The sequence below is a fragment of the Balaenoptera ricei genome, chromosome 18 (assembly GCF_028023285.1).
Source record: "Balaenoptera ricei isolate mBalRic1 chromosome 18, mBalRic1.hap2, whole genome shotgun sequence".
NCBI lineage: Eukaryota > Metazoa > Chordata > Mammalia > Artiodactyla > Balaenopteridae > Balaenoptera > Balaenoptera ricei.
In genome coordinates this window covers 74,138,669-74,150,677 of record NC_082656.1, presented here as the reverse complement: position 1 = coordinate 74,150,677, position 12,009 = coordinate 74,138,669, and the positions used below count along the sequence as shown (strand labels likewise).

General features: G+C 38.9%; 1 protein-coding gene across 1 annotated transcript in view; it reads left to right on the top strand.

Moving 5' to 3' along the window:
* The window catches only part of NALCN (sodium leak channel, non-selective), a 264,944-nt gene that overhangs the window by 234,963 nt on the left and 17,972 nt on the right, over nt 1-12,009 (top strand). The window contains 6 exon segments of the mRNA XM_059902583.1: nt 1,982-2,102; nt 2,187-2,285; nt 7,487-7,580; nt 8,090-8,196; nt 8,399-8,473; nt 9,187-9,306. Of these exon segments, the coding sequence (XP_059758566.1) occupies nt 1,982-2,102; nt 2,187-2,285; nt 7,487-7,580; nt 8,090-8,196; nt 8,399-8,473; nt 9,187-9,306 (616 nt within the window).

Sequence of the window (12,009 nt, the reverse complement as noted above, 5' to 3'; positions counted from 1 at the left end):
AGCACTTGTCACTGGGAGGTAGAAAACTCCGATTGTGAGGTCAGAACTGATTCTTCATTTTTCTGAATTGGATAGACAAGATTGTAATCTTTTAAAAATTAACCAGAAAAGATAATATTTAAATAGCCTTCCAGATCAAGGGAGGCCAACAGGAAAAATGACAATAATGGATTGTGTTTGGGATTTGTTGAAGTCCTCTGTAGTTATTGGTAAAGTTTCAAACTTTCCAATTTTAGTATCATGAACAAAGCATAAACATATCCAATATGATTAAAACTGAGACTTTTAATGTGGTATATTCTTCCAGCAATTTAAGTCTATGATTCTCCATTTTACTTTTCTTGCTTTAGCCTGAAAGTGTATTTTAACATATTCTAACTTCTAAAGGATGTGGAACATGAGAATAGTTTGGGTTGCTGCAAATTCAGCTAAAAAAAGCACTTTTACATAAAGAAAATGGATGGGTAAGAAAGTTCAACATCAGATCTGAGAGCTGACTCACTTGGTTTAAAAAAAAAATCCTTACTCAAGAAAATTGTGGCATCTGTAGCATCCTTACAGATTCTGTCTGCTGTAAAATATATTAAATTTAATTGAAACCCCCAAAAGGAAAGGTTGGAAAAATCCAAGAGAATATGCTTGTCTTTCACACTTAAAAAATATAAATCAGAATCCCTAAATATTAATTCCTGAGTGGGGCTTTTTTACTATATAGAAAACATTTCTACCAATCAGCTTTAAACCTTTAAAAACAAGTCAGTCTCAGTTTTATGTTTTCTTATTAGATTCCCACATATTTAGTATTAAAAAAAGAAAACTTATAAAAGTATATCTCATGATAGTCTCTAGTTTTGAAAACCATAAAAGGTGGTAGAAAAATACTAAACCGGATTCCCCCTAGAATGTTGCCTCCTATGAAGGTTAACTTTTGATAAATGTGCTAGCAAGAAAAAAAAATTATCAAAATATAATTTAGCTAGGCTTCAGTAGGCCTACTCTAGTCAATAATCCTGAGCTCAGGTCATCAAATTCAGGAAATGTAGTGATAGTCATGATTTTCCAGCATGTGGTTGTCTAAATCTTTTAATTATTTAAAATAGCCTCAGAAAAGGGGGATTAAAAAAAAGACACTGAAATCTTCTGTTAACAAATATGTTAGCTAAGACCTATAATGACTAGGGGAGATGCAGTGTAGTAGAAAGAGGTTAGTGGAAAGAAAAAAGTATACACGTGTCAGAAAAACAAGAAATGAGACATCCCCTGACCCCCCAAAAATAGAGGGTCCAAAATGTTTTAGAACTCAGGAGTTAACTGTGTGGTAGGCAGCACACTATACACTGGGGTCTACAAGAAGTATCTGTTGAGAACATTTGGAGTTAATGAGAGAAAAAAATCCACCTGGGAGGGGGTGATCTGGAGACACACAGGGTATGTGCCACCTCAGGAGCCTCTAAAGCATCACTAGGTCACAGCGTGCTGCTCACGTGATGACACAGAATAAAATAAAGTGGCCAAATTCTACTCATTTTACACTTTCTGTACTAACACCAGGATTTGTAATTCATGCCTTTAGGAAGGTTTTCTAATGTAAAACCATTTCAAAATTCACACCCAAACTCCAATGCCCCTTTGTAAGAATCTCCTGCACAAGTTCTAACCAGAAGGTCCTCAGTATACTAATCAGGACCAGCCAGAAACGCTGCAGAACCTCTGGAGCTAGAAGTCGAGGGACATAGCATTTTATTGTTTTCGATTGAGAACACCCCATTATTGCCTAGTAATTAACTGCATAATTAATAAATGCATAATTAATAAATTCTAACACATTGATGCATCCTTATGAGTTAGCAAACAAATGCCATCTAGCCTACCTTCCAAGTGCCACCTATACTTTGCACCCAAGATTGGAAAGAGTTATAGATATTGCCTTCGGGTGCTTCTCCCTGGAATTCCACGGAACATTCCTCTTTCTGACTTGCAGGGCGAATCCTCGGAACTTTAATTTTGACAATGTGGGCAATGCTATGCTGGCATTGTTTGAAGTTCTCTCCTTGAAAGGCTGGGTGGAAGTGAGGGATGTTATTATTCATCGTGTGGGTCCGGTAAGCACGCACTGGAATCCTTTGAATGTTACCACAGCTGCTTTCGTTGGCTTTGATGAGTAACCGTATTTTTCATTTATACAGATGCATGGAATCTATATTCATGTTTTTGTATTCCTGGGTTGCATGATTGGACTGACCCTTTTTGTTGGAGTAGTTATTGCTAATTTCAATGAAAACAAGGTAAGAATTCTTGGTTTGAATTCTGCAGCGTTTATTCTTTCCTAGCCGCTCACTTTGAGTTCCCTTTTCCACACACGGCGTGAAGTCGCATTAAACTGTAAAGTGACTGGTGTAAATAATCTCTATAACTATGTTACAAGCTACCTCGTTGCTGCCTTTCAGGCACATTATTTCAGAGCACAATTCTCTTGCTAAATTTCCTCTTTTGGTAATGGTGTCATTAATTTGCCGAGGACTGAAAAGTGCATCTCCTATTGTTCAGATTGAAAGGATGTGCAGCAAATTATTAAAATACAGTAGCTGAAACCGATGCACTGATCGCAGGTAGTATGCCTTTCACTAAATGTAAATTGGATGCTTCTTTGTAACTCAGTAGGTGAACTCAGAATTTTGATGGGATGGGGGTGAGGGTTGCGGTAGAAATTGTAAAATCCTAATTCATGGGATAAAAAGATTTTTCTAATTTCGCATAAAAACTTTGCATACTTTACGAATTCGGGAGGCATGCTGAGTTCGTTAACAGCTCTAACAATCAGTGTAAGAGCTCACAAATAGAAAACAGCAAGTGTAGTTTCCTGTCAAAAGAGAGCTCGGGAGAACTTTCGATGTCGGTCTTCTGGATGTGGCTGAGACGCCCTCTGTTGGGTAAGGGTCAGTCTCCCTCTGGCATCGTGCACTGCGGTTTTACACGCTCACCTCTCTATTCTCACAACTCTGAAATGCACAGTTGAAGGAAAAGCAGACTACAGAGGTGAAATCATTGTGTGGGGCTTATAAGGAGTGGAAACTGGGGCCAGGATTCAGAAGTGGTGCCCATTGCTGTCATTCAAGGGTATAAAAACGTCGCCCGATGCTCTGCATTGAATTAAAGCTAGATTTGCCTGCATTGCACCACGCTGCTCCGTGTCATTCATAGCCGGGCCCTCTGGTTTGTGTAGCTGCACACGGGACTGTCTCATTCACGTCCCCCCAGGCTCCAAGTGTGTGGTACCAGCTACTCAGCCAATTGCCACCTTTGATGTGTGCCTAATGAGGATGTCATTTGGTTCTGCCTTTCAAAGGGTTCGAGTTGAAAATCCCCCTCTTTGGGCCCCAACACTACTCCAACTCACAGAAACATGGAATTTAGAGAGAGAAAGAAAAATAGAGATCATATTGCCCAGCCCCCTGTTTTACTTTAACACATTCATAAACGAGTTTCTTTAAGCCCAACAGTGTGTTCAATTTAATACCACGCGGAAAGAGGAAGATGGGTCTTTTTAGATGCCTTTGAGCCATGCCATGGAGCAGACACTGGGAATTGCAGATCGCGGGCTGAAGCTAATCAGTCAGTTAGCAGAGTTTAGGTACTGCTTGCTCAGAACACCTTCCCAGGCCCTCTGAGCAGATCTGATTTTGATTTCAGACAAATTCAGTCCTAAGGTAGCTCACAATTCAGCAGCATAAATGAAACAACATAAAACGTCCCATAACTGAAGGCAGGTGCATAATTAATTGCAGCTCTCTAACTTAGAGGAATGGCTGAAATAAGAATAACAGGAGGTCTGCTGGTCGTAGTGCTGTTCGGAAGGAGGAAAGAGGCCCCTTGGCCTGAGAAAGGGGAGTGTGGATGTTAGCTCAAAGGGTGCTTAGGGAAAGGGGAAGAGCGGAAGAAACCGTGTAACAGACATTAGAAACATGACCAGTTCATTGGAGATATAAATTTCTAAATTACGTGAACCGTTTAGGAAAGATATTTTTCGGCAAGTTTTTTACGTGGTTGTGCATGAGATACTTCCTATATAACACATTTATTCATTTTTTTATTCACTCATTCAGCATATTTCTTTGAGCGCTTACTAGGTGCCAGACGCTCTTGACCCTGAGGACATAAGGAACTAAATACATAAACTAAAAACTAAACATATGAAGATTTCTACCCTCATGGAGCTCACATTCTAATGGTCATTCCCAAGGTATATAAATAGATTTCCAAATATACAGGCAATAGAGAGATTTAAAGATATGGACAACAGGTAAGCTTTGGAGGCAATGTTTTCACAATTCAGAATTATGCAAAATTATGTCTTCCCTAGAAAATGGAAGCCTGTTTAAAAGTTCAAAGTCTATGCCAGTAATACATATTTTTAAATTTCCCTACTATAAGATAATATGCTTGATTAATAAACTTAATTTCACAATAATAAACTTTCAGAGGTTTTCATATATTAATGGTCAGATGATACCACCATGCTTATTATTCTTTTGGATCCTTTCAGAGTTCAACATTCAAAAATATCTAGTTTTGTTTAATAAAGGAATGATACTCATGTCTCTATGTTCAGAGAAAAGTATTTGTTTGCAGTTAGTGAGAAAAAGTGGTTTAGCATTATTAATATAGAAAAAATTAATTTAAAACAAAACTCATTATTAGGAATAAACAGTGTAATTAAATAATGACAAAAGAAACTAATGACCACAAGAATATAGAATTCCTGAATCTCAAAATGTACAAAGCAATATTTAACCAAATTGTTTTAAAAAGCTAGCAAATCCAAAATCTGATGAAAGATAGATAGCAATGTATTTCTCTAAGAAACTCATAAATCAGAACAAAAAGTACATGTTAGATTTCACACGATGAAAACATTTGGTCCAATGGACATATAAAGATCTCTGACTCTGACAATTTGAGACTATGTATTACTTTCAAGTACAAAATGTATCATCTACAAAGTCATAAAACAATAATTACCAAAGAATTGATAATGTACACATGTTCTCTATCATAATTTTAAAAGATAGCAAAAAATTCCCCATAATTTGGAAATATTAAGACAGCATTCTAGGTAATTTTGGAGTTAAAGAAGAAATCAGAATAGAAAATCACAAAGCATTTAGATAAATCATTGATAAAAATTACATTAAAACTCACAAGGTATAGATAAATCAGTAATTAGATGGAAATTTATAGCTTTTAAGTGTACATGTTAAGAATCAAATAGTGATGATTAACATGCCAAATACACAAATCAATAAGTTATAATCAGAGCAACAAAGTGAAATAGAAGAAAATGGGAGGAAGAAAATAACAAAGATAAAAGAACAGAAATTAGTGATATAGAAAATAAAGTAACTTATAGAAAAGCTCAAGAATGAGAAAAACTGGTTTGTTGAAATAAATTAGATTGGTAAGACTCTTACAGGGGTGAGCATGAACAAAAATGTGGAAAAACAAGCTATGGTAAGTATAATAGTGCCATCATTGTTACAGGGATAGAAAGTTAGGCTTACAGAATAGAACAGAAAGCCCTAGGAGGGACCCACGTGTATATGAAACAGAAGTAGCACAACAAGTCAGTGGAGAAGATGAGACCATCCATAGTGGTGCTGGGATAATTCATTGATTGTCTAGATCTCAGAAATTAAACTGACATTTCTACCTTACAGCATACTCAAGAATGAATTCCAGATGAATGAAAGATCCAGCTATGAAAAGCAAATTTTAAACCATTTTTAAACCATGGAGAATGTGTTTTAGACCCTGGAGTAGCTGTAGAGTTCTTGACATTAACCACAAAGTGAAATCCATAAAGAAAAAAATTTATAAGTCAGATTACATTAAAAGGAAAAGTTTCTGAATGATAAAAGACACACTAAGCAAAATTTTTTAAAAAAGCAAGCTAAGACTAAAATACTTACAACTCACATAACTGACAAAATATTAGTATCCAGAATATATTAAGAATTTCTACAAAACATCAAAAAGTAAATATCCAAATACAAAAATGAGCAAAGAATATGAACAGGCAATTCACAAAGGAACACACAGGAATCACCTTGTATACACACTGAAAATGTTTCGTCTCATTAATATTAAAACTAAATCAGATACATTTCACACCCATCAAATGACCAAATTAAAATGTCTGATAGAGTCAAGTATTGGCAAGAATATAAGGAAATGGGAACACTTGTAGAATGAAACCAATTTTCTTGGTTATTGCTCTTTGGATAGCATCTTGGAAATCTCTGGTAAGTGTGGAAAAGTGTAAACTCCTAGACCCCAGCAGTTCCTTTCCTAGAGATTTACCACAGAGCAAGATGTTTACCATGAGACAGTACCTGTGTGTTTATTGCAGCATTGTTTATAGTCCATAAACCTAAAATGAGAACTTCTGACATATCTGTACAGTGGGATACTGTGTGATCAGTTAAAAAACTAATCAGATCTAGTATCTAGTTGTATGGAAAATGTAATTTTCAGTGAAGATAAAAACAAACTGGGGACTTCCCTGGCGGTCCAGTGGTCAGGACTCTGTGCTTCCACTGCAGGGGTCTGGGTTCGATCCCTGGTCGGGGAACTAAAATCCTGCAAGCCGCGGGGCGCGGCCAAAAAAAAATAATAGTAAAAAACAAACTGCGTAAATTGCCACGTTGGATACCATTACAGAAATTTATAAAATTAAAAACAAACACATATATTTATATATACATAAGCAGCAAAAGTCTGAAAACACAGTGAGGAGGATGTACCCCTGAAAGATAGTTAGCTGTGTGTCAGGAAAGGCAGGATGGGAGAGGGAAGGTGGGTTTTCTCCAGTTTCTTAAATTATATTTCTGCCTTTGTAATATAATGTAATGAAATGTAATATATTCAAGTGCATTTTAATGATGCGCTCTATTATATAGCAAAGAATATCTGATCTCATTTAACCGATTGTCACAGCACAAGTTTCTTAAATATGCAATTCTCTGACCGCATACCACTTAAAAATAATTTCACGATTGCATGTAACAGAATGATTTCTAAAAAGACACAATAGCCTTAACCAGAAGCAGCAGCATTGATAAGCTATCATTTTGCTGCAGTTTTTTCTACTATGAAAGGAAACTAACCACTGTTAGAGTATCTCTTTTAGAAAATCTAATCATGTAGAAAACCTTCTTTAGATTTTTCCCAAACCTGAATATTATACATGTTCAAAGATGCCAACTGAAGGCTGCTGAATCTTCTCTGAACCCCCGGCCCTCTTTTCTGGAACTTCTCTCAAGGCCACGTTTGAGAATTCTGACCCTGTTTATCGAACCACTATGGTATTGGAAGAATATCTTTGTTTTAAACCCACATTAGTCCTGTTTGTGTCAGCAGCCCATTTGCGATGTCCTTGGTGTGGAGCACATGACAAAAGGTCTTTCTCTGTTTTCCTTTGTTTATTAAGGGGACGGCTCTGCTGACTGTAGATCAGAGAAGATGGGAAGATTTGAAGAGCCGCCTGAAGATAGCACAGCCTCTTCATCTACCACCGCGCCCGGGTATCAAAGATGCTCTGATTTTATTCATGTTGGGCCCTAGTGTTCATGATTCCCCAGGAGTCTAAGATTTCAATTAAAATAATCATCATGAGGCCACTAGGCGATTGTGCAGAAGTTAATATAAAAACAGGCTCCAAACTACAGATCTCTCCATAGGCTATTAAAATCAACCACCCAAAGGCCGTGCTTCAGTGCTCTTGGGATAAGCCTTAATGAAAAAATGAATTGTTAAATAAATATATTTGTGCTTGCCTTTTAAACATATGAGTGAAATGTATTAAACTGACAGAAATTGAATGATGCGATTCTCCTTCCAATGCAGACAGTGTCATGCACCGTCGTTTTAAATATTCAGACCCAGCCATTCCTGCAAGACACTCCACAGTAGATTGAACTGTGGGAGAAAAAAAAATGTAATGGGTTTTAAGACGAGCATTAAAGAAAATGAAAGGCAAGAACGTAAATGTGACCGATATCTGAAGTGCCCTTGCCTAAACCTTTCTTTTCAGATAACGATGGTTTTAGAGCTAAGATGTATGACATAACCCAGCATCCGTTTTTTAAGAGGACAATTGCATTACTCGTCCTGGCCCAGTCGGTGTTGCTGTCCGTCAAGGTACTTTACTTCACCCTAACACCCTGGGAATGAATTTTTTATTCATTGGTGGGTCCAAGAACACTGCAAGCAGCCATGTCCACTCACAGTCTACATTTATAAAAAATTTAAATTCACAATCACGTTCACATGGGTGGAAGAGGGGAAAGTCTTTCTGTGTCGATGGATGCAGGCACAGACCTGTGTGCTGTTTCTCTTACAGTGGGACGTCGAGGACCCAGTGACTGTTCCTTTGGCAACCATGTCGGTCGTTTTTACGTTCATCTTTGTTCTAGAGGTACAGTAATGAGTCAACTGGTGCTGGGGGCTGCAGTGCACATTTTAAAGCAAAACAGCGTCCTCCTTCGATGGCACTTCCTCTCACCTCTGCGTTCCGTTGCTTTTGAAGTCCTTTTCGGGGAACAGAATACTCTTAGTATATTTCCTTTTCAGGCTGTTCTGCTTCGCTTGAACAAAGACTTCACTTTATATTTCCATTTTTCTAACTGCAAGAATTACTAACTGCTGTTGATGTTGTATCTGAATGTTGGCTTGTCTAGTTATGTGAGTTCAAATATTTCCAGCAAACGGCACAAACCACTGTAATTCAGGGACTCAAAATTCAATGTGGTGGCAGAGGGAGTTGGCCCAGACAAGATTATTTTAATATGTGGTCCACATCACATTGCTTTCCAGTGCAATCTTCTTGGAAATGCAAGCAGATTTTTATTTTACCCTGTACCGGTTGATGTTTCCCAAAATCTATGGTCTTTTACTTGAGGAAGAAAAATGTCTTGCTATCAGAACTATCTGATATTTTACTTGCTATCGTAAAAAAAGGGGAAAAGAGTGTGGAGAATATAGATTTACATATATACACAGACACATCAGTAATAAATTCTTCTCTTTGGTTTCTACATCCTTTATAAAAATAATGTGCCTCAGGTTAGTACATTTAAATATATGCTGAACACTCAGCCTCAATTCACTGTCTTCATTGTTTTTCCCCAGGTTACAATGAAGATCATAGCGATGTCACCTGCCGGCTTCTGGCAAAGCAGAAGAAATAGGTACGATCTTCTGGTGACGTCACTCGGCGTTGTCTGGGTGGTACTTCACTTTGCCTTACTGGTAAGCGCATCACTAAAGTTTATTTTAGTTGGTAATTTCAGCTCAGGTAACCCTGTTTCCAGTCTCATCTCACTCCAGGTCAGGCTACTCTCAAGGGTCAGGTTAACCTCCCTAAAATTCAGCCTTGACCGTGACGGACCCTCGGACATGCTTGCACCCACACACACACACACACACACACACACATGTGTACGTGTGCACACACTCGCACTCTTCACACAGACAAAAGCTGGCCCCTCAAAGTCCTAGAGCCTGCAAGCCAGAAAGAGAAGGTCCTTCAAGATCCTCTGGTTTAACCCTCATTTTCTCAAAGGATAAAAAACAAGAGAGACAGAGAGAGAGAGAGAGAGAGAGAAATGGAAACCGAGAGATGAAGAGACCTGCCTAACTTCACACACAAGCCAGAATCAGAGGACCTGAACCCAGTTCTCTGAGTGGAGGTGTAGCTTCCGTGCCACTACATTACAATTAGGGTTTCACAGTATGATTCTCTGACACTTTGCTGCCTTATTTTCTCCCAGACTCCCGGCTGCCATTTCTCGAAAGCCGTCATTCCCCATCTCAACACCTGAGTTCTCGTTGTTCTGCCTAAAATGCGTTCAGCCTCCCCACCCTCCGTTCAGCTCAGACTCTACGCCATAGGTGTACTTGATTGTGATCATGAGCCGTGTTGTCCAGTAGAAATAAAATGTGGCCTGGATGTTATTTTAAATTTTCTGGGAGCCACATTTAAAATATAAAAAAGATATAGAAAAAGAAAGAGATGACATTAATTTAATAATACATTTTTAACCTACCATTTCCAAAATATTATCATTTCAACATGTCAGAAATGTAAAAATTATGAAGGAGTGAAGCTACATCCTTTCTTTGGTATTCAGTCTTTGAGTGTGTATTTCACATTGACAGCACATCTTAATTTAGACTGGCCACATTTCAAGTGCTCACTGACCACATGTGGCTGCCATGGTGGACAGCACAGGTCCAGAAGACCTGGTTCCTAATCCAGCACTTCAATCAAGTTATTTGTCTTCAGTGATCTTTTGTTCCCTGCTCTGAACTGGGAATATATTTTCATAATTTACCTAGTCCATATGCACATTATGAAGGTCAAGTATGTGAACTTCTTCTAACTGTAAAGATACAAGCCCATAACACATTATTTTTTTTATATACAGCAGGTTCTTCTTAGTTATCTATTTTATATATATTAGTGTATATATATCAATCCCAATCTCCCAGTTCATCCCACCACCACCTCATAACACATTATTATAAATACTTTCTTCTTTTCTTCTTTAGTCTTCCTTGATCCCACCCAAAAGTAATTGGGTGGGATTACTTTACCCTGCTCTTCTGTCCACTCTCCCATCCTCTCCAGTGTTAGAGTCATGCAGGAAAATAATCCCTAATGTTACTGACCCTGGCTAGCTCAGTCAGTAAAGCATGAGACTCTTAATCTCAAGGTCATGGGTTCCAGCCCCACGTTGGGTGCCAAATGGGTGCCAAATAAAAGCCAATACTCAAAAAAAAAAAAAAAAAAAAAAGCCAATACTCGAGATACAAGTGTTGGTAGGAAAGGAAAGGTTGCTTTAGTCAGGAGGCCAGCAATCTGGGGAGGAGGTGGACTCATGTCCCAAAGAACCAACTCCCCACTGCCAGCCAGGGGGCGGGAGCTTTTAAAGGGGAGTTTCAGGGTTGTCTAGGTTGAGGGAGGGGACTATGTGCAGAACAGCACTGTCAGCTCTGACAGTCATCTTGAAATTGGTCATGCAGTGATCTGAATATTATTTATAACCCTTGAGGAGGAACTAAAGGTCCTTGACTTTGTTTAATGGCTAAAATATTATTATTTTGTCTTGTTTGACTGCTTTCCTTTGCTTCTGCATTTTCTCACTTCTCCAATTAAATTTATTCTTTGGCTAAAGTTTTTCTACAGACAGGAGGCAGGCAGAGGACATGGGCTGGGGGTAGGGGTGGGTGCGGTTCTGTCCCGGGAAGGCCCCATAGGGTCCTGCTCGGTTACACTAACACAGAGAACCCCTTTACACACCACAAAGGCTTTGCTTTAGGATGAAATTGCTGTGCTCAGGAAGACACTGAGTGTCCTTAAAACAGTTGTTACCTTCAGCATCAGGGGCTGTACCAAGCCCAGGTGGGCTCTGAGTCACCCCAATTCATTTCCTTAAACAACAAATGATCCAGAGCACTAAAAAGCTGCAAGTCACCATGCCAGCAATTGAGAAGAATGTAATGGGCAAAAACAAAGACAGTCACTGCTCTCATGAACCTCACAGCCTGGAATGTTAGATCGGTATTCATCAAATGCCCCCAGGTCAGTGAGAATTACAGCTATGGTGAGGGAGTTGGAGAAACACGTGTCCCTGTGATGACACAGGAGAGTGCACGATGGCTTCATCAGAGAGATCCTGGAAGGCATCCCTGAGGGAGTGATGATTGGGATCAGTCTGTAGGGCGAGGGGAGAACATTCCAGGCAGCTGCCCCTGTGATGGGAGGGTTCAGGAGGATAGACAGTTTGACTGGAGTAGAAGGAGCGAGGGGAACATGGTACAGGATCTGGATGGGTAAGAAGGTGTCAGACCTCTCACGAGCTTGAAGTCATCATCCCAGAAGCTGTGGGATGTCATCCCTTCCAGAATGCAAAGGGAGACGGTATCTACGATACGCTTTGAGCTAACGTG